The sequence below is a fragment of the Oryctolagus cuniculus genome, chromosome 17, assembly GCF_964237555.1.
Source record: "Oryctolagus cuniculus chromosome 17, mOryCun1.1, whole genome shotgun sequence".
In the NCBI taxonomy this organism is placed as follows: Eukaryota; Metazoa; Chordata; class Mammalia; order Lagomorpha; family Leporidae; genus Oryctolagus; species Oryctolagus cuniculus.
Genome location: NC_091448.1, coordinates 61,237,596 through 61,265,306, shown reverse-complemented (window position 1 = coordinate 61,265,306; position 27,711 = coordinate 61,237,596). Strand labels below are relative to the sequence as shown.

At 43.5% G+C, this 27,711-nt stretch overlaps 2 protein-coding genes across 55 annotated transcripts in view; one reads left to right on the top strand and one right to left on the bottom strand.

The window, feature by feature from the left end:
- LOC103347106 (uncharacterized) overlaps positions 1-27,711 on the bottom strand; it is a 619,502-nt gene that overhangs the window by 116,962 nt on the left and 474,829 nt on the right. For 3 of the 45 annotated variants that reach the window (XR_011383701.1, XR_011383698.1, XR_011383697.1), the window contains one exon: positions 6,074-26,869. The exons of 41 other annotated variants lie outside the window; for them this stretch is intronic. The gene's annotated coding sequence lies outside the window, so the exon portion shown is untranslated. Of the gene's footprint in view, positions 1-6,073; positions 26,870-27,711 lie in introns of those variants that run through there. One more of the 45 variants, XR_011383699.1, reaches the window with a different exon arrangement.
- The window catches only part of LOC127489621 (uncharacterized), a 265,586-nt gene that overhangs the window by 111,603 nt on the left and 126,272 nt on the right, over positions 1-27,711 (top strand). For 5 of the 10 annotated variants that reach the window (XM_070061508.1, XM_070061509.1, XM_070061507.1 and 2 more), the window contains 3 exons: positions 26,201-26,247; positions 26,661-26,737; positions 26,818-26,906. In XM_070061508.1, the coding sequence (XP_069917609.1) occupies positions 26,201-26,247; positions 26,661-26,737; positions 26,818-26,906 (213 nt within the window). Of the gene's footprint in view, positions 1-11,943; positions 12,135-14,333; positions 14,930-20,551; positions 20,623-21,753; positions 24,189-26,200; positions 26,248-26,660; positions 26,738-26,817; positions 26,907-27,711 lie in introns of those variants that run through there. The other 5 variants (XM_070061514.1, XM_070061510.1, XM_070061511.1 and 2 more) reach the window with 5 other exon arrangements.

Here is a 27,711-nt window from a genome sequence, read left to right as displayed (position 1 = left end):
ACGGCAAAAGGAAGACCTTTCTCTCTCTCTCTCTCTCTCTCTCTCTCTCTCTCTCACTGTCCACTCTGCCTGCAAAAAAAAAATCAAAGATAATAATGAAAATGTAACAGCAGACACAACAGAAATAAAAAGAATCATCAGAAATCACTACGAAGAGATGTATGCTAACAAATTGGGGAACCTGGAAGAAATGGATAGATTCCTGGACACATACAACCTTCCTAAACTGAGCCGTGAAGATATAGAAAACCTAATCAGACACATAACCATGAAAGAAATTGAATCAGTAATAAACGCACTACTGAAAAAGAAGAGCCCAGGACCGGATGGCTTCACCACTAAATTCTACCAGAAATTTAAAGAACAACTAACTCCAGTTCTTCTCAAATTATTCAAAACAATTGAAAGGGAGGGAATCCTTCCAAATTCTTTCTATGAAGCCAATATCACCTTAATTCCTAAGCCCGGAAAATTCACAACAGAGAAAGAAAACTACAGACCTATCTCCCTGATGAACACAGATGCAAAAATACTCAACAAAATTCTGGCAAACCAAATCCAACTGCACATCAGAAAGATCATTCACCTGGACCAAGTGGGATTTATCCCTGGTATGGAGGGATGGTTCAATATTCAAAAGTCAATCAATGTGATAATCACATTAACAAGTTGAGGAACAAAAATCATATGATTATCTCAACAGATGCAGAGAAAGCATTTGACAAAAATAAAACACCCTTTCATAATGAAAACTCTACACAAATTGGGGTTAGAAGGAGCATTCCTCAATACAATTAAGGCAATTTATGATAAACCAATGGCCAGCATCATATTGAATGGGGAAAAGTTGGAGGCATTTCCACTGAAAACTGGCACCAGACAGGGATGCCCACTCTCACCATTGCTATTCAATATAGTCCTAGAAGTTTTAGCCAGAGCCATCAGGCAAGAAAAAGAAATGAAAGGGATACAAATGGGAAAGGAGGAAGTTAAACTATCCCTATTTGTAGATAACATGATCTTATATATAGGGGATCCAAAAATCCCTATAAGAGACTATTGGAACTCATAAAAGAGTTTGGGGCCAGCGCCACGGCTCACTAGGCTAATCCTCCACCTTGCGGCACCGGCACACCAGGTTCTAGTCCCAGTCAGGGCACTGGATTCTGTCCCAGTTGCCCCTCTTCCAGGCCAGCTCTCTGCTGTGGCCAGGGAGTGCAGTGGAGGATGGCCCAAGTGCTTGGGCCCTGCACCCCATGGGAGACCAGGATAAGTACCTGGCTCCTGCCATCTTATCAGTGCGGTGTGCCAGCTGCAGCACGACGGCCGCGGCGGCCATTGGAGGGTGAACCAATGGCAAAGGAAGACCTTTCTCTCTGTCTCTCTCACTGTCCACTCTGCCTGTCAAAAAAAATAAATAAAAAAATAAAAGAGTTTGGTAAAGTAGCAGGATACAAAGTCAATGCTCAGAAATCAGCAGCCTTTGTATACACAGACAATGCCGTGGCTGAGGAAGAACTTCTAAGATCAATCCCATTCACAATACCACAAAAACAATCAAGTACCTTGGGATAAATTTAACCAAGGATGTCAAAGACCTCTATGATGAAAATTACAAAACATTAAATAAATAAATAGAAGACACAAAAAATGGAAAAATCTGCCATGCTCATGGATTGGAAGAATCAATATCATCAAAATGTCCAACCTCCTAAAAGCAATTTACAAGCTCAATGCAATACCAATCAAAATACCAAAGTCATTCTTCAAAGACCTAAAAAAATGATGCTGAAATTAATATGGAGACACAGGAGACTGCGAATAGCTAAAACAATCCTTAACAATAAAAACAAAGCCGGAGGCATCACAATTCCAGACCTCAAGACATACTACAGGGCAGTTATAATCAAAACAGCCTGGTACTGGTACAAAAACAGATGGATAGACCAATGGAACAGAATAGAAACACCAGAAATAAATCCAAACATCTAAACTAACTCATATTTCACAAAGGACCTAAAACCAATCCCTGGAACAAGGACAGCCTCTTCAACAAATGGTGCTGAGAAAACTGGATGTCCACATGTTGAAGTGTGAAGCAAGAATCCTACCTTACACCTTATACAAAAATCCACTCAACATGGATCAAAGAACTAGAGATACACCGCAACACCATGAAATTAATTAAGAGCATAGGGGAAACCCTTCAAGACTTGGAAAAGGCAAAGAATTCCTGGAGAAGACCCCAGAGGCACGGGTAATCAAAGCTAAAATAATCAAATGGGATTTCCTCAAATTGAAAAGTTTCTTTACAGCAAAAGAAACAGGAAAGTGAAGAGGCAATCAACAGAATTGGAGATGTTATTAGCAAACTACACAACTGATAAAGGATTAACAAATAGAATCTAGAATCTATAAAATGATCAAGAAACTCCACAGCAACAAAACAAACAACCCAATAAAAAGATGGGCCAAGGACCTTAACAGACATTTGTCAAAAGAGGAAATCCAGGCCAGTGCCACAGCTCATTAGGCTAATCCTCCTCCTGTGGCGCCAGCACCCCAGGTTCTAGTCCCAGTTGGGGTGCTGGATTCTGTCCCGGTTGCTCCTCTTCCAGTCCAGCTCTCTGCTGTAGCCCAGGAGTGCAGTGGAGGATGGCCCAGGTCCTTGGGCCCTGAACCCACATGGGAGACCAGGAGGAAGCACCTGGCTCCTGGCTTTGGATTGGCGCAGCATGCCGGCCATAGCACACCAGCCGTAGCAGCTACTTGGGAGGTGAACCAGTGGGAAAAAAAAGACCTATCTCTCTGTCTCTCTCTCTCTCTCACTGTCTAATTCTGCCTCTCAGAAAAATTAAAATAAAAAAATAAAAAGAGGACATCCAAATGGCCAACAGACACATGAAAAAATGCTCAGGATTCCTAGCCATCAGGGAAATGCAAATCAAAACCACAATGAGGTTTCACCTCACCCCAGTTACAATGGCTTACATACAGAAATCAACTAACAACAGATGATGGTGAGGATGTGGGGAAAAAGGGACACTAACCCACTGTTGGTGGGAAAGCAAACTGGTAAAGCCACTATGGAAGTCAGTTTGGAGAGTCCTCAGAAGCCTGAATATAGCCCACCCACATGACCCAGCCATCCCACTCCTTGGAATTTACCCAAAGGGAATTAAATGGGAAAAAAAGAGCTGTCTGCACCTCAGTGTTTATTGCAGCTCTATTCACAATAGCTAAGACCTGGAATCAACCTAAATGCCCATCAACAGATGACTAGATAAAGAAATTATGGGACATGTACTCTATAGAATACTATACAGCAGTAAAAAAACAATGAAATCCGGTCATTTGCAACAAAATGGAGGAACCTGGAAAACATCATGCTGAGTGAAATAAGCCAATCCCAAAGGGACAAATATATGTTCTCCCTGATCGATGACAACTAACCAAGCACCTAAAAGGAAATCCATTGAAGTGAAATGGACACTATGAGAAACAGTGACATGATCAGCCCTTGTCTTGACTGTTGAGGAACAACTTACTCTTTTATTCCTTTTAGTATTGTTGTTGTTGTTGTTGTTTTGTTCTATTAATACCATTGGTTGAACTCTGTAATTAATACACAATTATTCTTAGGCATTTAAAATTAACAGAAAAGTGATCTCTGTTAAATATAAGAGTGGGAATAAGAGAGGGAGGAGATATACAGGTTGGCACATGCTCACTCGGACTTACCTCCAATGGTGGAGCTAGAAATGTGCCAGGGGATTCCAATTCAATCTTATCAAGGAGGCATGTACCAATGCCATCTCACTTGTTAAAGTGATAAGTTTAAGTACATAATTGATCAAAAAGGGTAAGTGTCAAAGAGATTTCACAAAAAAGACCAGTGTCTGCAAAAGAAGTATAGAATTAAAAGGGAGAGAGTGATCCGACGGGGGAAGCAGGACACACAGCAGACTCATAGAATAGCAAATGCCCTAAACAGCACTCCAGCCTCAGAATCAACCCTTGGGGCATTTGGATCTGGCTAAAAGGCCCATGAGAGTCTCACAGGCATGGAAAGCCAAGACACTGTAGCAAAAACAACCTGAATGAAAGATCTCGGTGAACAAGATCCCAGCAGAAAGAACAGGCCATCAAAGAAGGAGGCACCTTTCACTGAAGGGAGGAAGGAACCTCCACTGTGATATGGCCTTGACTAAATAAGTTCAGAGTTGGTGAACTCAAGGGGCTTCCATAGCCTCGATAGCTCATGGCAAGAGCCTCGGGTAATTACTGAATCATAAATAAGGGTGTCAATTGTTAAATCAACAATGGGAGTCACTGTGCACATGCTCCCCACGTAGGATCTCTGTCCTTAATATGTTTTACTATGAGAGTTAACGATAAAACTACTAGTCGAACACTACTCTATATCTTGTGCGGTTGTGTGGGTGCAGTCTGTTGAAATCTTTGCTTGGTAGATACTAAGTGGAACTTCTGTATATAAAGATAATTGAAAATGAAACGTGATGAAGAGTGTGATGGGAGGGGGAATGGGAGATGGGATGGCTGCGGGTGGAAGGGAGGTTATGGGGGAAAAAGCCACAACAATGCAAAAGTTGCACTTTGTATATTTACATTTATTAAATAAAAAAAAGACCACAGATGAGGCCACAAATTAAGCCTCAGTAAACAAAAAAAATAAATTGAAGTCATGTATATTTTCAAATCACAAAGGAAAACATTCAGAAATCAATCACATGGGCCGGCACTGTGGCGTAGCGGGTGAAGCCGCCACCTGCAGTGGCAGCATCCCATATGGGAGCTGGTTCGAGTCCTGGCTGCTCCACTTCCAATCCAGCTCTCTGCTATAGCCTGGGAAAAAGTAGAAGATGGCCCAAGTCCTTGGGCCTCTGCACCCACGTGGGAGACCTGGAGGAGGCTCCTGGATCCTGACTTTGAATCAGCATAGCTCCAGCCATTGCAGCTCATTGGTAAGTGAACCAGTGGATGGAAGACTCTCTCTCTCTTTCTCTCTTTCTTTCTTTCTCTGCCTCGCCTCTCTCTGTGTAATTCTGACTTTCAAAAAAATAAATAAATCTTTAAAAAATCAATTATAGCAATGGAAAATTTGCAAATACGTGGAAATTAAACAACATGCTACTGAATGACTAATGGATCATGGAAGAAATTAAAGTAGAAATAAAAATTCTTGAAACAAATGAGAATATCAACAAAACATATCAAAATTTGAGATCAGACAATGCACTATTCAGAGGAAGGTTTACAACAATAAGCTGGGAGCCAAGATGGCGGAATAGAGAGGATGCGCACTGATAGTCCGGGAAAAGATAGGTTAATAAAAGTGGAATTACGGTAATCTCAGGAAAGGCTTGGAGAAAAAATTGCAGAGGAAACTCTTCCGGATCTAGTGGATGTGACATGGATGACTTGCGGGGAGAGCAAGGACACCCACGGAAGCCAAACAGCGGAGCCTATGCATCTGCGCTGGAAGGGGAGGTGAGCTCCCCGAGACATAGGCAGGGAAACTGGCTTGAAGCCCCACTGGGTAAAGTTCACCAGACTACCTACAGAGAGAGGGAAAAAGAAAAGGGGGGGACCAGTACAGTCTCTCTCCACCCGCCTTGCAAAGGCGAGCAGGAGACAGAGCAGGAGCCATTTTGGACTTATGTAAAAGGTGCACTAGTGACCTCAGGGCTGTGTGAGACCTGAGAGCTGTGCCCGCCCCAGTCAAACAGAAAAACCTGACTCTGGGGGGTGAAATAACAGGAGGTTAGGACTTAGTGAAAGGGTGGAGTTAATGAACTGAGGCGGTGAAAAAAGAGACGGTGGGCGAGAGAACTCACAGAGTTCACGTGAGTACTCTCCAGAGACGCTACAATTCAGTAACCTTGGCAACCCGGTGGGAGACTGCAGGAGAATTTGAGCCAATACTGAGGGCAGGACAGATACTTTGTGTGGTCCTGGAGGGAAAAACGAATGAAATACCCACAGAAGACAGATATCGGAAGCTGACTACCTTCAATTCTGCTCACCTATGCAGAATTACTTCCCTCCTGAATCAAAAAATACATATAAATAAATAAAGAGAGAGATTTATCACGCCTAACCTCAGTGTGTCACCTTTAGCACACCCTTAAACCTGAAGAACCAAGCAAAGCTCTCTGGCCACACCCATCTCAAGCCTCAAGCCTCTAAGGCTCCTCCAAAAGCAGAAAGTCCACTTAACACAGTCATAGTATAACATGAAAAAAACACCACAGCGAGGGAAGAAGAATTCAAAGGATATCTCAACAATGCCGAGCAACAAACACAGAAACCGAGGAAACAAGATCAAGGAAGACATTATGATGCCCCCAAATGAACAAGACACCCCAAGCCAAGATTATGAAGATGACGAGATAGAAGAAATGCAAGATACAGATCACAAAAAAATTTATGATAAGAACATTTAGAAGTTCTCAAAAACAAATTCTTGAACTACAGAAATCCTTACTGGACAAGATAGAAAATCTTGTGAAAATGAAATCTTAAGGAGGAATCAAAATGAAACACAGAAACTAGTAGAACAGGAAAGTGTGATAGTGAAGAGAAATCAAAATGAAATGAAGAACTCAATAGATCAAATAACAAACGCATTACAGAGCCTTAAAAACAGAGTCAGTGAAACAGAAGAGAGAATATCGGACTTAGAAGAGAGAGCACAGGAAAGTATACAGTCAAACAAAAGAAAAGAAGAGGAAATTAGAAATCTAAAAAAGATTGTTGGGAATCTACAGGATACTATTAAAAAACCCAACATTCGGGTTCTAGGAGTTCCTGAAGGCATGGAGAGAGAGAGAAAGGATTAGAAGGCCTTTTTAGTGAGATACTAGAAGAGAACTTCTGGGTTTGGAGAAGGACAGAGACATCCTAGTACAGAAAGCTCTTAGAACCCCTAGTAAACATGACCAAAAGAGATCCTCACCACAACACGTTGTAATCAAACTCACCACAGTGAAACATAAAGAAAAGATTCTAAAATGTGCAAGAGACAAATGTCAGATTACTCTCAGAGGATCTCCAATTAGACTCACAGCTGACTTCTCATCAGAAACCCTACAAGCTAGGAGGGAATGGTGAATATAGCCCAGGTACTAAGAGAGGAAAACTGCCAGCCCAGAATACTATATCCTACAAAGCTCTCATTTGTGAATGAAGGTGAAATAAAGACCTTTCATAGCAAACAGAAATTGAAAGAATTTGTCGCCACTCGTCCAGCCCTGCAAAAGATGCTTAAAGATGTGCTACACAGAGAAACACAGAAACACGGTCATCAATGTGAAAGAAGGTAAACGAAGGAAACCTCACAGCAAAAGATCACAGGAAGTTCAAAGCATACATTAGAAGATATCTTTGGGAAATGGCAGGGCAAAGTTACTACTTATCAATAGTCACATTGAACATTAATGGTCTTAACTCTCCAGTTAAAAGGCACAGATTGGCTGACTGGGTTAAGGTACAAAACCCATCTATTTGCTGCTACAAGAAACACATCTTTCCAACAAAGATGCATGTAAACTGAAAGTGAAAGGCTGGAAAAAGATATACCATGCCAACAGAAATGAAAAAAGAGCAGCCGTAGCCATCTTAATATCAGACAAAATAAACTTTAATGTAAAAACTGTTAAGAGAGACAAAGAAGGGCACTATGTAATGATTAAGGGATCAATTCAACAGGAAGATATAACGATTATCAATGTATATGCACCTAATTACAGGGCATCGGTTTGTTTAAAAGATATGCCAAGGGACTTAAAGGGAGACTTAGATTCCAATACAATACTACTGGGGGACTTCAATACTCCAATCTCAGAAAAAGACAGATCATCCAGACAGAAGATCAACAAGGAAACAATAGATTTAAATGACACCATTGCCCAAATGGATCTAACAGATATCTACAGAACTTTTCATCCTACACAAAAAGAATTTACATTCTTCTCAGCAGTGCATGGAACCTTCTCTAGGATTAACCACATACTAGGCCATAAAGCAAGTCTCAACAAATTCAAAAAAATTAGAATCATACGATGCAGTTTCTCAGACCATAGTGGAATGAAGGTGGAAATTAGCAACTCAGGAATCCATAGAGCATATGCAAACACATGGAGATTGAACAACATGCTACTGAATGAACACTGGGTCATAGAAGAAATCAAAAGAGAAATCAAAAACTTTCTGGAAGTAAATGAGGACAACAGCACAACATATCAAAACTTATGTGATATAGCAAAAGCAGTGCTAAGAGTAAAATTTATAGTACTAGGTGCCTACATCAAGAAATTGGAAAGGCACCAAATAAATGAGCTTTCAATGCATCTCAAGGATCTAGAAAATCTGCAGCAAACCAGACCCAAATCTAGTAGGAGAAGAGAAATAATTAAAGTCAGAGAAGAAATAAACAGGATTGAATAAAAAAATTACAAAAAATAAGCCAAACAAGGAGCTGGTTTTTTGAAAAAATAAACAAAATTGACACCCCATTGGCCCAACTAACTAAAAAAAGAAGAGAAAAGACCCAAATCAATAAAATCAGAGATGAAAAAGGAAACGTAACAACAGACACCACAGAAATAAAAAGAATCATCAGAAATTACTACAAGGACCTGTATGCCAGCAAACAGGAAAATCTATCAGAAATGGATAGATTCCTGGACACATGCAACCTACCTAAATTGAACCAGGAAGACATAGAAAACCTAAACAGACCCATAACTGAGACAGAAATTGAAACAGTAATAAATGCCCTCCCAACAAAGAAAAGCCCAGGACCAGATGGATTCACTGCTGAATTCTATCAGACATTTAAAGAAGAACTAACTCCAATTCTTCTCAAACTATTCAGAACAATCGAAAAAGGGGGGATCCTCCTAATTTCTTTCTGTGAAGCCACCATCACCTTAATTCCTATGCCGGAGAAAGATGCAGCATTGAAAGAGAATTACAGACCAATATCCCTGATGAACATAGATGCAAAAATTCTCAATAAAATACTGAATACTGACCAATAGAATGCAACAACACATCAGAAAGATCATCCACCCAGACCAAGTGGGATTTATCCCTGGCATGCAGGGATGGTTCAGTGTGTGCAAATCAATCAATGTGATACACCACATTAATAGACTGCAGAAGAAAAACCATGTGATTATCTCAATAAATGCAGAGAAAGCATTTGATAAAATACAACACCCTTTCATGATGAAAACTCTAAGCAAACTGGGTATGGGCCAAGGACCTCAATAGACGTTTTTCAAAAGAGGAAATCCAAAGGGCCAACAGACACATGAAAAAATGTTCAGGATCACTAGCAATCAGGGAAATGCAAATCAAAACCACAATGAGGTTTCACCTCACCCCAGTTGCAATGGCTCACATTCAGAAATCTACCAACAACAGATGCTGGCGAGGATGTAGGGAAAAAGGGACACTAACCCACAGTTGGTGGGAATGCAAACTGGTAAAGCCACTATGGAAGTCAGTTTGGAGAGTCCTCAGAAGCCTGAATATAACCCTACCATTCAACCCAGCCATCCCACTCCTTGGAATTTACCCAAAGGAAATGAAATTGGCAAACAAAAAAGCGCTCTGCACCTTAATGTTTATTGCAGCTCAATTCACAATAGCTAAGACCTGGAACTAACCTAAATGCCCAGCAACGGTAGACTGGATAAAGAAATTATGGGACATGTACTCTATAGAATACTATACAGCAGTAAAAAAAAACAATGAAATCCGGTCATTTGCAACAAAATGGAGACACCTGGAAAACATCATGCTGAGTGAAATAAGCCAGTCCCAAATGGACAAATGTCGTATGTTCTCCCTGATCGGTGACAACTAACTGAGCATCAAAAAGGAAACCTGATGAAGTGAAATGGACACTATGAGAAGCAGTGACTTGATCAGCCCTTATCATCACTGTTGATGTACAATTTAATGCTATATCCCTTTTAGTATTTTTGTTTGTTATACTTAATACCATTGGTTGAGCTATGTAATTAACACACGATTATTCTTAGGTGTTTAAAGTTAACTGAAAAGTGATCTCTGTTAATTATAAGAGTGGGAATAAGAGAGGGAGGGGGATATACAATTTGGGACATGTTTAAGCTGACTTGCCCCAAGTGGTGGAGTTAGAAATGTGCCAGGGGATTCCAATACAATCCCATCAAGGTGGCATGTACCAATGCCACCTCACTCATCCAAGTGATCTATTTCAGTTCACAATTGATTGCACTGATAGGTCTAAGAGTCAAAGGGCCCATGTAACTAAGACTAGCATCTGCTAATACTAACTGATAGAATAAAAAAGGGAGAGAACGATCCAACATGGGAAGTGGGATACACAACAGACTCATAGAATGGCAGTTGTCCTAAACAGCACTCTGGCCTCAGAATCAGCCCTTAACGCATTTGGATCTGGCTGAAGAGCTCTTGAGAGTAGTTTAGGCATGGAAAGCCAAGACACTCTGGCAAAAAAAAAAAAAAAAAACTAAATGAAAGATCTCTGCAAGTGAGATCCCAGTGGAAAGAATAGGCCATCAAAGAAGGGCCTTCTCTGAAGGGAGGAGAAAACTTCCACTTTGACTATGGCCTTGTCGAAATAAGGGCAAAGTTGGTGAGCTCAGGGGGCTTCCATGGCCTTTGCAACTCATGACTAGAGCCTGGGGCGATTGCTGACACCTTAAACAAGAGTGTCAATTTGTTAAGTCAACAACAGAAGTCACTGTGCACTTATTCCCCATGTAGAATCTCTGTCCTTAATGTGTAGTTCAATGTGAATTAATGATATGACTAGTGCTCAAACAATATTGGCAATTTGTGTTCTGTGTGGGGGCAAACTGATGAAAGCTTTACTTAATATATACTAAATTGATCTTCTGTATATAAAGATAATCAAAAATGAATCTTGTTGTGAATTGAATGGGAGAGGAAGCGAGAGATGGGAGGGTTGTGGGTGGGTGGGAAGTTATGGGGGGGGGGAAAGCCATTGTAATCCATAAACTGTACTTTGGAAATTTATATCTACTAAATAAAAGTTTTAAAAAAATAAGCTTACCTTATAAAATGGAAATAAATTATCTAATATTCATGTTAAAGACTTGGAAAAGCAAGAAAAACCATACCCAAAATTAATAGGAGGTGAGAAATCAAGAGAATCAGAGAAGAGCAAATGAAACTCAAACAAAACTAACAACTCTTAAAATCAAAAAAAGGAAAAGATGGTTTTTGAAAAATAAGCAAAACAGGTAAATCTTTAGCCAACTAACAAAGAAAATGAGAAAAAACCTAAAATAAATAAAATTAGAGATGAAAAATGATACCACAGAAACATAAAGAATTACAAGTAACTCCTGTGAATGACTTTGTGCTATCAACTTAGAAAACCTTGAAGAGATAGATGAATTCCTGGGTGCATGCTATCTGCCAATATTACTTCAAGAAGATATAGAAAACCATAACAATGCGATTGAAGCAGTACCTAAAGTCTCCTGTCAAAGAAAGGTCCAGGACCTGATGTCTTCACAACTGAATTCTACAGAACATTTATTTAGACAGGAACCAACTCCAATACTTTGCAAATTATTCCAAAACACTAAAAGAATTAAAGAAAGAATGAGCTTCAAATGTCACAGAAGAGGAAACCAAATATCCATGTTTGCAGATGACATGATGCTGTACAGTGCTAGGTCATGCCTCTCATTCAAACTGTTACCATCAACTATATTGGAAACAGATCCTTTTAAGTCACTCTACTTACTTCACAAGGAGGGGATGATAATGTGTGGGTCTTGGAGTCAGTTTTGGAAACAAAACTTGGACTCTAAAATGACCACGCTTGGACACTGAAAAATGTGTGTGTAGATAGCAGTACAGCATCACCTACAGTGCGGCATGGCTCACTTTGAGAATTCCATGGTGTCCTGTCACCAGGGTAACAAGGTGAGTGACATCATCCTGCCATTCCAACTGTCACTCTCTTGAGCTGAAAGGTTCAAACTTGAGTGAGGTGGGAACGTGCGTATCGTCCTATCCAGAGTGGTCCGCGATGGGAAATCTCAACTGCTGTCCAGCAGGTAGGCCACACTGACCTCCACAATGCTGCTTCTCCACCGGCCACTTACCTTCTGCTTAATCACTCTCCTCATGGACTGTTATTTCCCCCATTCCATGCTGTCTACAGATTTATAAATACATTTGGTAATCGTATTATTCAGTTTCTACTTTTGATGCTTCTGTTAAGTTTGTTGTTTCAAAATATTTCCTAAATTTAGAAAAATAATTTCCAATGCGAAGTTTGTTCACACCTTATCCAGAGAATGATGATAGGAAAGAAACTTACACTACTGTCATCAAGCCAGGAAAATTTCAGACCAAACACAACACAGACATCACACAAAAAGGGACTTTCAAGCCAGCCTCTTCTGTCTGTAGAGGTCGCCATCTGAGACCAAGTCTGTAAGAACAGTCTGAACCCAGATATATTTTTGTCACATTGGAAAGTAACTGGGATTTCAGGGTGGGGTGGATAAACACATGAACCCTGCTGTTTGGGGGTTACAGGGAAATGGGGAGGAGGGACAGTGCCGTTGGTCAGTGGGGCAGACATCTGAAGACTGAGAGAAGGGGGCCTGCCTGATGGTCCTCAGGCAGCATCACGGGTTGGATGGGGCAAGCCTGGCCATGGATGAACCTCACCGATGGGAGAGAGAACTGTGTATGCTGTCCCTGCAGGGTCTAGAGAAAGGTGAAGAGTTCCTAGGGACTGGGTTTTGGTGAGAAAAGTCATGGGCATGAAGATGCACACAGACCTAGTACAGCCAGCCTTTTGTCATACAGGGATTTGAGACTGCTCAGCCACTTTCTCTGAAGGACAGATATTAAGTTTTCTGTGGCATTAAAACATACATCTGAGACAGGGTAAATTATAAAGGAAGAAGACACCCAAGTTCAGGATTCTCAAGTCTAGGAGTCAAAGATCAGGTGCCCATTTAAGGGTCCCATGTTGTGTCCCATCATCGTGGAAAAGTAGAAGAGCAAGCAGAGTGACAGAAGAGAGACAGGGAGAGCGGTTGGGCTTGTGTTCTAATGACTCTCCCCAGTATTAACCAATTCAGTACTGAGAGAACCACACGAACTCCCTTCAACAATCTGTTCCCAAATTCCCCATCCCCCAACACCACAACAATGGAATGGCCCCACTTTGGGTGAATTTCTGTTCAGTGTTCATGCAGCGTTGGCCATGGCCGAGAAGTCGATGTTGGCTCACCCTCACGTGGCAGTTGCTGTGGAATGTCCTGAGTTTTGAGCCAGTTTTAAAACCAAACACACCACTGGCCCTGTGGGGTCACCTGGCCATGGGGAAGGCTGAGCCAGTGACAGTGTGAATATGTGGGGCCAGGATGGGTGTAAGTTTGGGTTTCTCCAGACCCTCAGAGAGGGTGTCCTGGAGGAAAGAATCCTATTTTAAGCCAGGAAAAGAAACCTGGAGGGAGCGATCTGAGTCATGATTTCTCTTGTCTCCAGAACTTTGCCCTGAGCAAGACTGTTCCCGAGGAAATCCTGCCCTGGAAGATGTCAGAAAGCCACTGAGGGTGCTTAGTCCAGGGTTCTAGTAAAGACATTCATGGTCCTCTGTCCCCCAGGGAACCAATGGTGAGACTGTCCCAGATCCATGATTTGTCAGTTATAAGAATGTGGACAACTCACTGAGAGTCTCTAATTTTCAATTTGCTTAATAGTAAATCAACATGGAGCAGACACAGATCTGCCCATAGCTTGGGGCTGTGTGGGGAGCATGGGAATGAGAGATTCTCCATGAGCTGTAAAACTTTCTATGCATGGAAGAAGGGAGAGCAATTTCCATCCTGTCCTCCTCTGTGGTCACGTATCCTCCCTGCATTCAGTCACAACCAGTGATCAGCTTATTCTTCCTGGCATTTGAAGACTGAAGAATTTCAGACAATTATGCAGCACAGGGCCAGCACCGTGGTGCACTAGGTTAATCCTCTGCCTGCAGAGCCAGCATCCCATATGGGCACCAGGTTCTAGTCCCAGCTGCTCCTCTTCTAGTCCAGCTCTCTGCTGTGGCCCGGGAAGGCAGTGGAGGATGGTCCAAGTGCTTGGCCCCTGCACCCCCATGGGAGACCAGGAGGAGGCACCTGGCTCCTGGCTTCAGATCAGTGTAGCTCTGGCTGTTGCGGCCATTTGGGGAGTAAGCCAATGGAAGGAAGACCTCTGTCTCTCTCTCTCTCTCTGTCTCTCTCTCTCTCTCTCTCTGTAACTCTACCCATCAAATAAACAATTAAAAAATCTTTTAAAAATTATGCAGCACTGGACTTGATAAAGATCCACTTCTTTTTAATCTCTTGAGCTCAAACACAACACAGGCCATATCAGTATCTCCACATCTCATAACAGGGAACCAGGACAGGTGATGGGGGTCAGGGGACTCTGTGCAACTTTCCCAGGTACATGCAGCTTCCCTTTAGGGTCTGAACCTTCAAGCACTAGTCCCTGTACTCTCATCTTAAGAAAAGTCTTTGTCTACCCTATCAAACTGTTGGGTAGGAAATGTTCACCACACTGCAAGATCTGCCTAGCATACAACTCTGATTTAGAGGATGGCTCTGCACTATTGAATGGGAAAACTGGGATGAAAGTGAGGAACTGCACACTTCCCTGTGCTCTTCTGCTGGTGGGATGTCAACAGCTGTCTATTGTCATACTGTTCCAGGATCTTGTCTAAAGAGTTTTAGACGAAAAGGAAGTCGGAGGTCAAGAACATCGACTGTCCATTCTGCACTGAAGGTCAGAAAAATCTTTGTCTTGCCAAAGAACAGGATACCCCCAACAAAGGAATCAGTTGAAGGTACTGTGAAAATTCATTCATGAAGCTCATTCAACAATCAGGATTCTACTTTATTCAGGGTCTCATAGTTAAGACAAAACTCTTAAAAATCTATGCTATCTGTGTCTTTCATTCCATGGCTGCAAAATTAGAATTGGTCAACTCAATCAGCAGGGTGACCAGTGCAGAGGGAAGACATGATAACAGCTTAAACTTGGGGTCACTGTTAGTAGTAACATCTCAAGCTACTGTTCAGATGTTTGGCCAATTGTCCAACATGGGCTGAAATGGACATCTTACTGAGAGAGTGCCACCAGATCTCACACCAATATTAACAACTGGAGATAAAATAGCAAAACTGAACAGATAGCTCCTAAGGTTCTCATACTGGACTCCCACTTCCCTTTTTCTGATGACACTTCCATTAGTAGGGTACATTTGTTATGGAGACTGAACCAATAAAGAAATGTTAACATTGACTCAACTCCCAAGTCTGTGCTAAGGTTGGTTCTGGTGGCACAGTTCTAGGAGTTATTCATCTTTACCCATGTTTCCAGAACCCTTGAATGACCCCAGAACATGACCCTAGAACTGGTCATTTTAAATATCTGTTTAGTCGGCCGGTGCCGCAGCTCACTAGGCTAATCCTCCGCCTAGCGGCGCCGGCACACCGGGTTCTAGTCCCGGTCGGGGCACCGGATTCTGTCCCGGTTGCCCCTCTTCCAGGGCAGCCCTCTGCTGTGGCCTGGGAGTGCAGTGGAGGATGGCCCAAGTTCTTGGGCCCTGCACCCCATGGGAGACCAGGAAAAGCACCTGGCTCCTGGCTCCTGCCATCGGATCAGCGCGGTGCACCGACCGGCGGCAGCCATTGGAGGGTGAACCAACGGCAAAGGAAGACCTTTCTCTCTGTCTCTCTCGCTCACTGTCCACTCTGCCTGTCAAAAAAATATATCTGTTTAGTCATTCTTTTTCACAATTTCCTAGAGTTGGAATTAGATTTGGTAACATACATAAGAATTCTTCTGCTCCTTTTTGTGGCTTGACTGCTCAATGATTTTCATCACTGAGTTATACCCCCTTGGATAGATGGGCCAATGTTCTTGGTCCTAGTTTCCAATTTAAGCAATCAGGAAGAAAGCCACCAGAAACAGTCATGTGGCAGGGTTCTGTGGGGACAAAGTTTTTTAAATTAATTGGGTAAACACCTAGGACTATGGCCCCTTGCTTGGATGGGGATGACATTTTTCTTGGTAAGAACTGACTGGAGTTCACCAATGAATCCACATGGCCCTGACACCTTCTTTCACCTTTTGTAGCTGTAAAGTTCTCTTCAAAGGCTCAGGCCCATGGGTTAGTTTGGGTAGTTTCTGACTCTGAAGGAATTTCAGGCTTCGTTGAACCTACTTGTGGGCATACAGTATTTAAAATACTTTTTTCTTTTCCTTTTCCTGTCCATGCCATGAAAGGTGAGGATTCCCTTCTCATTTGCAGTAGCAGACATTGTTTCTTCTCTTTTTGCCTTGTGCTTAGACAGGTGGAGGCTTCACAATCTTATGGATTTTTTCAAAAAACTAATTCATGATTTTTTGTTTTACTCTGTCCATTTCCTATTTCCTGTTACATCCATTTCTGAGAAAATTGCTATTTTTTCATTTTTTATCTAATTTACATCAGATTGCTTTTCTACTTACAACCTACTTTTCTAGGTTGTAAGAATCCCTTGATTTTAGATCATCATCATTTTTGAAAGTATTTCACTCAAGGGCTCCATTTTCCTTCTGAGCACTGCTTCATTGCTACCCAAATTTGGGGTTTTTATTTGCTTGGTTCAAAATAGTTTAAAATGTCTATACAGTCTTCTTTGACCCATTTGTTTTGGACAGTATGTTATTTAGCTTCCATAGTTCTTGCAAAATTTGCCAAGTAATCTTCATTGATTGAACTCTATTGTATTACCATAGTTGCCTAGTGGCACAAGCTGTGTGACATACATTACTTTAAGTGAGCAGTTGTGTGACAGAGCTCATACTTTGATCTGCCTTGGAGACTTCTTCATATGAACCTGAGAAGAATGTGTTTCTCTCATGGCTGAAATGTCTCTACACGCCAATCAAAATAGTTAGTTGAGGGATAATAATTTTCTTAGGCTGCCATAATCAAGTGCCTGGTTGGTGGTCAGTTTGAAGTACATGATATTTTATTTTCCCACAGGTCTGGAGATTGGGTGTCAGAAATCTAGGTTTATGCATAGTCACGCTCCCACAGAAACCCATCAGGACTAATCTTTCCTGTCCCTTCTTAGCTTCTGCTGGTTTCCTGGAAATCCTGGGCCTCCTAGGTGGCTACCAAAGCACCTGAATCTGCTCCCATCATTTCATGGCATCCTTCCATCTTGGACCTGTTTCCTCATCTTGTAAAAATGCCAGTCTTATGGGAACAAGTCCTTGCTCCTCTAATATGAATTCATATTAACTGGTTAATCCTCCAATGACTCTATGCCCAAATAAGGTCACTAATCAAATCTCAAAAGGTCAATTTCACTCATATTCATTACTTTTTTGTACTCTGTATGTTACCACAAATTTGGGGAAACATGATATTTGTCTTTTGGGGCCTGGTTTATTTCACTAAGCATAATGGTCTGCAGTTGCATCTACATTTTTGTGAAAGACAGGACTGCATTCTTTTTATGTCTGAGTACCATTCCATCATGTATATATACACCATAATTTCTTCATCCAATCATCAGTTGATGGACATCTGGGTTGACTCCACTGTGAGCTGAGTGCTATCGACAGAGGGATACACACAACTCTTTCATATAGTGATTTCAATTCCTTTGGGTAAATTTCCAGGAGTAGAATGGCTGGGACCTGTGGTAGATCCATTTTCAGATCTCTGAGAAATTGCCATACTATCTTCCACAATGCTTGTACTAGTTTACCTTCCCACCAAGTATTAGGCTACTATTTTCCCCATGTCCTTGACAGCATTTTTTATTTTTTGATTTTTGGATGATAACCATTCTAACAGGGGGGAGGTAAAATCTCACTGTGATTTTTATTTGAATGCACTGACAGCTAGCAATGCTGAGCATCTTTTCATGTGTCTTTGGACCATCTGTAATTCATCTTTTGAAAAATGCTTGGTCGTATCCTTTCTCATTTCTTAACTGGATTGCTTGTTTTGTTGCTGTTGAGCTTCTTGAGCTCTTCATATATTGTAAATAGTAATTCTTTATCAGAAGTATCATTTGTAAACATTTTCGCCCATGGTGTCAGTTTGTTGAATGTTTCTTTACTCTGCAGAAGCTTCCTAGCTTGATGTAATCTCATATGTCTATTTTTGCCTTTATTGCCTGTGCTTCCCGGGTCTTAATATGAAGTCTTTGCCTATGCCAATGTGATATCAATACATTTAGATTTATATCTACATGAAATTAATCTTTTATTCTTTTCCTTTGCTAAAACATACCTTTCATTAACTCCCTTTCCAGGTTTTATTTTTGTTTTAAAGATGCACACAGAGACAGAAAGAGAGATATAAAGGGAGTCTCCCATTCACTGCATCACTCCTAAAATGCCCTCAACTAGGCTGGGCCTGGCTGAAACTGGGAGTTGGAAACTCAGTGCAGGCCTCCTACAGGGTTAGTAGGAATCCAACCACAAGAGCCATCACATCCTGCCTTGCAGAGTGCACACTAGCAAGCACCTGGGATCAGTAGCATTATTCCAGTGTGTAACAGGAGCATTTAAGGGTGTCTAAAGCATTATGAGAAATGTCCACCACTTTGTGGGAGACTTTGTGTCATTATGGATGAGAGATGAGCTTTGTGTGAATATTTCTGTAATTATAGCAGTCTGAGGCTTCTGTGCCTCCATTCCCACTGTTCTGTTACTTTTCCAATGGCCTCTATATTTGCCTTCATACTCCTAATTATACCTGTCTCACTGCTGTCTCCATTTTAATTCACTAATATTTCATGGAGGCCCTGTTTAACTGGTGGTGAGGAGTAGGGGAAGGAAAGTTTTGTATCAACCCTTGTTTCAACCCCTTTTTAAGCCAACCCGAGTCCCTGACCTTTCCTCTTTCACCTTTCCCTAGCCTCCTATTCTCCCTATTTATTTTACTAAAACTAGTGGGGACTAGAGTTGTCTGGATGCCCCCTATCCAGTCATATAAGGTTCTGGTGGTGTCCTTGGAGGATGTGACTTTGCTATGAAGAACACCTGGGAATACTTCACAGTGCTCACTTTCCCCTGAGTATTTCCAAATGGGTATTTCCCCCTCTCCTGGGCCCACAGGGGTTCTCCTCTGACCTTCACCATGAGAATCTGGTGGACCTGTGGAGCACAAACATACAGAAGTGGGGTGACCTGGAGACTGGACCCCACTGGGTTTGTTCTCCAGCAGGTGCACACTCAGCCTCTGAGCCCATCCACACTCCCATGCATGTGCGCTGCTTCAGCTACGCTGACTGCAGCTGTGCTCTCTGCACCTGTCAGCTGCAGGCAGGAATTCCAGGGTGGCAGCTTGCACACTTGCTTCACTTTTTTGATAGATCTAAGTTGGCCTTTTTTTATAAAGATTTTATTTTACGTTTTTTGAGAGAGTTACAGAGAGTGAGAGGGAGAGACAGAGAGAAAGGTCTTCCTTCTGTTGGTTCACACCCCCAAATGGCTGCAATGGCCAGAGCTGTGCCAATCAACAAACGGATGAGTAATGACAATGTGGTATATGAACACAATGGAAGAGTTTTAATATATAAAAATGAAGTAAAGTTTTATACCACACCAAGGATGGACATGGTAAAACAACACACTGCAATAGACACAGAAACACAAACACTGTATGTTTCTAATACAATGACATGTCTACACTAGGCAAATTCAAAGGGACTAGAAGTACAGATTAGTTGGGGATGGAAGGAGGAGAAGGTAAAGTTCTTCCTTTATAGATGCAGAGTTTAGATTGGGTATGATGACAATTGTTGGGGCACACAGGGGTGGTGCTTACACAGCACTGCCAAGTAATTCATGCCACTGAAATTTTCACTTACAAGTGATTCAGATAATAAATGTCTACTTGCCCACAGCAATTTAAAAATACCTGAAAGGAAAGATGGCAAATGAAATAGCTGCTTATGTAGATTCATGGAGGTAAATGATCTTGGAACACAACAAGAAAAAAGCAGGGATTTCTATGGTCTACATTTTGGGCATTTCCACGCCCATTTTGGGCAGGAGCAATGATGGGACATCATCAAGGAATCAGTGCACTATGGCATTCGCCTATTTCTAAATTGACTATTTCATAATGATTTGGTTGCTAGTAGTAAGAAAGCCAAACTCCCTTCTCATTTCTTTCCTGCTCCTCTTCTTGGGATTTTTCATCTGCCAGGGAGGATGACCCAGCAGTAGCACATGTGCAGTTCCAAGCTCACATCACGTGGCCTTCCTGCTACTTGTGGGTGCAGGACTGGCTTGTCTTTTTCTTGCTCTGTTATTGAGTGCAGCACAGAACTTTTGACGTTGTTCACTGCTCACAACTACCCCCACCTAGCCTAGGCCCATGTCCACAGCAAGCAAGTCTCCCTGCCGAACTCATCCACAACACCTGACAGTTACCCCGTGGTTCTCCTAGCTGCTCCTGAGGACCTGGTGGAAGTGATTCCGAGAGACAGAGCAGAGGAGGAAGTCACATCTCTTGGCAAGGTATGACTGGGGTTTTTGGTCACAGAAAGAAATGTTGCTGGTATACAATCACTAGTCTTATTTATTTATTTATTTATTTATTTGAAAGGCAGAGTTGCACAGAGACAGGGGAAGAGAACAAAAGATCTTCCATCTAGTAGTTTACTCCCCAGATGCCTGCAAAGGCCAGAGTTAGTCCAGGCCAAAGCCAGGAGTCCAGTGCGCTATCCAGATCTCCCACATGAGTGACAGGGGACATTCTCCATGCCTCCCCAGGCACAACAGCATGGCATTGTATTGGAAGCTGAGCAACCAGGATGCAAACTGGCACTGCAGGATGGACTGCTGGCACTGCAGGCAGCAGTTCCGTTCACTGTGTCACAACATCAGGCCCAGGCAACGTTTTTCTCAGATATGAAAATCTGAACGCCTATACTGAAGATGACTTCCACAGTTTATTTGTGGGGGAAGCCCAGGGCATGTCTGTTATAAAGTGAGACATGACTCAAGAGGGTCTCATAAAAGGACAGAATCAATTACAAGTGATGTGGTGCTGGGCGTTTTCCATAGGAGCAGTTCTGCATAGTTTAAATATTTTATGATTTAAAGATTTATTCTTTATTTGAAAGGCAGAATAACAGAGAGACAGACAGACAAAGATCTTAAATCCTCTGGTTACCTTCCCAAATGGCTATAATGGCTGGGGCTGGGCCATGTGGAAGCCAGGAGCCTGAAACTCCATCTTGGGGGGGGGGTCTCCCACTGGTTGGAAGGGACTCAAATACTTGGGACATCCTCCACTGCCTTCCCAGGTACATGAGCAGGGAACTGGCAGCAGCAGGGCAGCCTGGACTTGATTTGGTGCTCTGATATGGGATGCTTGCCTCACAGGGGGCAGCCTAACCCAGTGTGCCACAAGGCCAACCCCCAGGTTTTCATTTTCACAAATGAATGTTGCATTTGCCAACCAAAATGAACACGTAAAATGGGCTGTGAAAAGCTCACGTATTTCACACAAGTATCCTCTGTGCTTTAATTGGGGCATTTGCCTCATGCACTGTATCCCATCAAGTTTCCCAAGGTCAGCACCAGGAGAAGAGACCTGTGCAAACAGTATCTGACCTCTCAGTGACTTCCTTTCTCTGACTGCAGGTGGACTCAGGATCCAGTGGACACTGTACGTATTCTAGAATGCCTCAGGTGCTGAGGAACAACTGAAGGGAGGAGACACTGGGACCTTCCTGCCGGTTCTCTTCTGGAGAGCCAACCTGATTCCAGCTTCCTGGTGGATTAAACAGATTGAGGGTGTGGTAAAACAAAAACCAGAAAGACTAGCACATAGCTACAGGCATCTAAGGCAGGCTCTGGAAATAGCTATGTCATTTAGATGGTGGGGGTTTCTGTGCCCCAGTATGGTGAGTTTTTATGAGTGAGCGTGTATGTCTTTGAAAGTGCTTGGATGTGTATATGTGTACATATTTCCCACAGAAAAAGTGTTCCCAAATGCACAGCTCAAGGTTCAATTCTCAAAAAACAAAAACAAAAAAGAACCTGATCACCCTCCACACTTTATGTAAGTGAGCTCATTCAATCCTCACCCCACATGTGTCTGATGGTTAGGTCACAATTCCATGGCTTAGCTGGATATGAAACATACTCCCAAGATATGTGAAAAGTATTTAATACTAATGAAAACAGTTTAAAATATATTTAGGGAGCTGGAAAAGTCAACATGATTTGATCATCACACACTGTCTGCATACAATGAATTCTTATGCTATAATCCATAAAGATACCATTTCTAATGGTAATAAAAAAATAAGATCAGGAGAAAAGTTTTACCATAATGCCTGGTGCTCATTTTTAAATGGTGGAATTTCACCATTTTTACATCTTCTTTATTTACTTGTGTGGTACCTAGGGATTGGCAATAAATGAACATGTTGCTTTGCCTACAACTGAGTCCTTCTCCCACTAACGGTTGCTTTTAATTAAGTTCAGAAGCTCATAGGAGAGATGACATATTCAAATACAATAAGCAGATATTGATCCCTGAGTAGTAGTGACCTTGGGAAACATCAAGACGACAGTAGCTGTTTATTTGGCTTCTAAACATGCAGGAGTCATCCCAGGACTCTTACTGAAATACAGCAACCGTGGTGGTATTGACCCCAAATAGTTCCCATGAATGAAGCTGCCTTGACTAGAATGTTTAAGGCTCTGCTTCTCAGGTCTTTCACGTTCTTCTCCTTGGCCTTAACCCTTGCCCCATGCCCATGTCCACCAATGCTCCCTGATGCACCAGTGTACTGACAGTCACCATATGTCCTTTTAGTGCCCCTGGAGGATGCATGGGAGGAGCTTCCTGGTGACACGGAGGATAAAGAAACTCCAGAGTATACTGAGGTAAGGGCACCCGCCTTCCTCTAAAACAGAAATGTTCCTTCCTTGGCTTCTTCCTTTCTCAACCAGATGAAGAGAAGAAAAATCTGAACATGGATAGGGTCCATGATACACCCTGTGCACGGTGAGGGCCACTGAGAGGGAGAGTTTATACCAACAGAGAGCTGACGCAGGACACAGGGACAAAATGACTGTCAGGACTGGACCACAGCAAGCTTTTCTCTGCAGCACTTCTCCTCTTTTGAAAGGAATATTGTGACTTCCAACCACAGTGGACTGGAGAGACACGTCCCCCGTGAAGAGCTCATGTCTCCTGGCCTGAGTGTGATCGTTCTGCTCACGTCTTTGGGTTCCCTCCATAGGACCACTCTTTCACACGGGGTTTCCCAGTGTCACCAAGGGCATTAAAGATGGTGCAAAGGGACACAGAGTGTTCAGACCCTCATGGTGCCATTTTCTAATTACAGGTGATCTCAATACGAACAGCAAGTGGTATGTATTCGGGAATCACTTACTCCCTGTAGTATGAATAGTCCAGATGACAGCACAGATGGGACTATCTTGGGGGCTCTAGTGTGGAAGGCCACCTGACCCCAATTCCTGCTATGACAGAGGACTAGGAGTGCGGTGATGGGAAATTAACTTCCTCATAAAGGGTAATGATCATTTTCTGGGGTCCCTGGAAGACACTGCCTTGTGCATGAGGGTGGGCTTTATCTCTGTGGGTTTCCATGTATTACAGTTCTGAGTGTACAAGTTTGGCAGTTTGTGTGTATTACCCTTGTTATGTTCCCCTGAAGCCACTATCAGTTCTCTATAAAAAATAATCACAGAGGTATTGCTGCATGGTTACAGGAATATGTATATAAAAAAGTGGGGGGTTTCAGATGCAGGCTGGAGGCACCGTATTTCAGTGCACTAGGGAAAGTGAGACATTGAGAGGTGGTGCCGTCACCTCCTCTCCCTCCCTGGAAGGCTTGAAGCTGTGGTCAATGTCTGCCTGAAGGTCAGGTCCACAGAGCCCAGGAAGGGGCTGAGAGCACAGAGAAGGGGCAGGGTCATGCTGAGCAATGCAGTGGCAGAACGGGCAAGACTCTCTGTGAACACTTACTGTGTTTGTGTCTCTCAAGATTGGGTCTTGCAGAGCGTTTCGGACTATAACAGTGAGGATGAAGTCTCTTCAGGTAGGAGCAACACCCACAAAGACCAGAGGGTCAAATTAGGGCAATGCTTGGGTTATCTGCTGCTGTGGACTCCTGAGAGGACATAGGAACTCAGGAGGAAAAAAGACATTGTATGTAGACATCTGATTTGTTCTTTTTAATATTAATTATAGAATAGGAAGAGGTTTTATGCCCATGGGATTGGAGCAATAGAAATTTTTAACTATCACTTCTTGCTTTATTATTTAAAACTTTACATTTTCTTTAATACCGACCACCCCCAGCTTTTCCATTGCAAAGATCAAATCCACTGCATTGTGACAGGACAGCACTACCTTTGAATTGAACACAAGAGATGTCTGGGTTTTGCACTGACCATTGTCTTCTTCCATTTCTGGCCACAACGTAATACCTGAGACTCTGTAATTAATCAGGAACAGAAATTTCTTTCTTACAAGGTTGAAGGTCAAAGAGCAAGGTGCTGCCATTGTGTCTCAGTAAGGGCTCCTTGCTTCATCCTCAGCTCAGGGCAGAAGGAAGAAGAGCACCCCCCCACACACCCCCAGGGTCAGTTGAGTTAAAGAATACTTGCTCTGGGCTGACTGGGGAGGCCCTAGCATCTTAGAGTTGTGAGGGCCAAGCATTACTCTGGGTTCATCTTGGCTTCCACATCTCATCCAAGTCTAGGGTTTGGAGTAGACTGTGTGACAGGCCATTATCCAGATGCTACTGGAGACACTGCATAGCTGTACAGGCTGCCCAGAAGATGTGTGTTAGGGGATCCTGGGCTGGACACACACACGGTGCTGCTGACCTCATCGGCTGGAATGCACTGGGCTCAGTGGAGGGCCTCTGGGCAGCAGGACTGGGCATCACTGTTCCCCTCAGATGCACTGCTTCAAACACAGCCTGTTCCCCCTCCAGTCATGCCTAGCACGTTCCCTGTTCTCAGGTTTGCCAATGTCCTACTTCCCAGTCCTCCCCCTGCTCAGTGAAAACCCTAGCAAGTTCCATTTATGGATATGGCCAAGAATACACCTGCTGTGGACACCCTGTTGCCTCCTTGGCCGACTACCAGAATTTGAACAAATTAAATTTCCTCTCCTCTTTGGGTCATCTTTTCAAGTGGATCAGGAAACATGGGATTCTTGTGATGATTCAATATTTCCAAACTCCATGAGGTTACCCCAGACATATGGGTTTGGTCCTCATTACTTTCCCAAGGCCCAACAAGCATCCATGACACTTGTTTCCCACCTAAGAAGGGATCTATAGATATATTGCTGTGCATGGCAATATGTTTTTTAAAGATTTATTTACTTACTTGAAAGGCAGAATTATAGACAGAGAGGGAAAAACAGAGTGAAATCTTCTATCCACTGGCTCAGTCCCCATAGAACCTCAATGAGCAGGTTGGACCAGGCCAAATCAGGAGTCCAAAACTCCATCAGACTCTCCCAAATAGCTGGCAGGGCCCAAGCACAAAACATCGTACACTGCTTTCTGAGGCACATTAGCAGGGAACTGGATCAGAAGTGGAGGAGCAGGGACACCAACCAGTGATCCCATGGAGGGGTCCCCACAGGTGGCGCTTGAACCTGCCGCACCACAATGCCAGCCCCAGGTGGCAGTATGTCTTTATCTTGGCCTCCAGAGCTCCCATATCAGACAATAATGTGATTGGTAGAAGATGACAAGGACAAAGGAAATGGACAAGAGTTATGAGACAAAATAGAGGAAGGGAAACACGAGGGATGGAAAACAATGAGTTCCATACATCGACCCCGTGGCTACCTATGGAGGAACAAGGTGCCACTTCTTAGGCACAGTGATGGGAATCTGAGGGCTGGAAGAAGAAGCCAGAGTTCAGATCCTCTCACTCATTACAGAGGTGAAGCCATCTAGGCCTGGGATAGGGTATAGACATGGGGTCCAAGGTTGGCCTACATCATCCAACCAGCAGCAGGGATCCGAGTCCTCACCTCAAGTCTAACTCTCCCCTTTCCTTCTCTCTGCTCTGGTGCACACGGAAGGCAACCTGGCAGAGTCTGAAAGTTATCTTGGCAGCGGCGATCTAGGGGTGAGTGATTCCTCTTTTATTTTTTTCTGATTCTCTTGCTTTCTTGCTCACAAGCCCCTGGTCCTGCTTCTCCCACATTCCCTCCTCACCACAATGGATGATTCGCATCCTGAAGGACCTGGTGGCATCCAGGTAGTGGATGTCCTTGCACTGTGGATGCTGGTCCAGTCTCTCTGCAGCCCTCCCCTCTCCCTTCATCAGCCTTGCCCTCACTCCTCACCCCCGGACTGCACTATGAAACGGTGCTGAGCAACCCGACTGCCCACACAGGGAGCTGGGCTGGGGACAGGCAGGCAGGGTCCCAGTGTCAATGGAGGGAGGACTCCAGGGAAGTCTGACTCTGGCCTCCATGTCCCCCAGGACAGGGCTTTTCCTTAACGCCTGTTTCAGGAAACATACTTGTCTCCTTCCAGCTGTCCACATGTTCCCTTGACGTTAACTACCCTGAAAGTCTACAGGACATGGAGGACCTTGATCAAGATCAGGAAATGTGAGTTTGGAGCAGGTAGACGGGGTCAGGGAAGTAAGGGCACATGGAATCCATTGCTTCACATTCTTTTGACACCTCAGGGAAGCCAACAAACTGGAGCGCAGAGGTGGAGAGGCTGCCGTCGAGCCTGACCTGGAAAGTGATGAATGGATGTTCAGGATCCACGCAGGTGAGTGAAAGATGCACCCTGAGGTGGTTCCAGGGACACATCCCCATTCCATGGCAGCCCTTAGGGCTCCCAGGCTGAGCCCCCAGTAGCTGCTTTATCTGAAGGAAAGGCTGGAGTTGCTAGCAGGATTGGCATGCAAATGACTTCGGAGGGGGATGTTAGTTGTGTTGTTTCTGGGGGGAGCCCCCAGAGCTGTTGAACATCTCCCACTACAGGGTGCATCCCCACCTGCCCAACCCAAAGTCAACAGGCAGTTTCACAGGTGTGGGGAGACACTGTGGGTCGTCCCTGACCTCTTCAAACTCAGGGCGATTAGGAAGAGGGTGAGACAGAGAGAGGTGCCTTTGGGTGTCTTTTCACACCAGGAAAAGAGCCCACTGCACCCACTTTTGTATCCTTGTGGGTACCCAGCCCATCCTGACACCAAATAGGAGCCAGCACAGAACACAAGAGCTCCAGGCCTTTTGGGGACCTCAGCCTCCTTTCTTAGAGCCTTTTTTATATGTTGATTGCTTTATTTTTCTGGGTGTAAAATTTCCTATGTACCTGTCAAATTCAAACATTTGGGCCAGTGCCATGGCTCACTAGGCTAATCCTCTGCCTTGCGGCACCGGCACACCAGGTTCTAGTCCCAGTCGGAGCGCCTGATTCTGTCCTGGTTGCTCCTCTACCAGCCTAGCTCTCTGCTGTGGCCCAGGAGTGCAGTGGAGGATGGCCCAGGTCCTTGGGCCCTGCACCCGCATGGGGGAGACCAGGAGGAAGAACCTGGCTCCTGGCTTCAGATAAGTGCCGTGCGCCAGCCGTA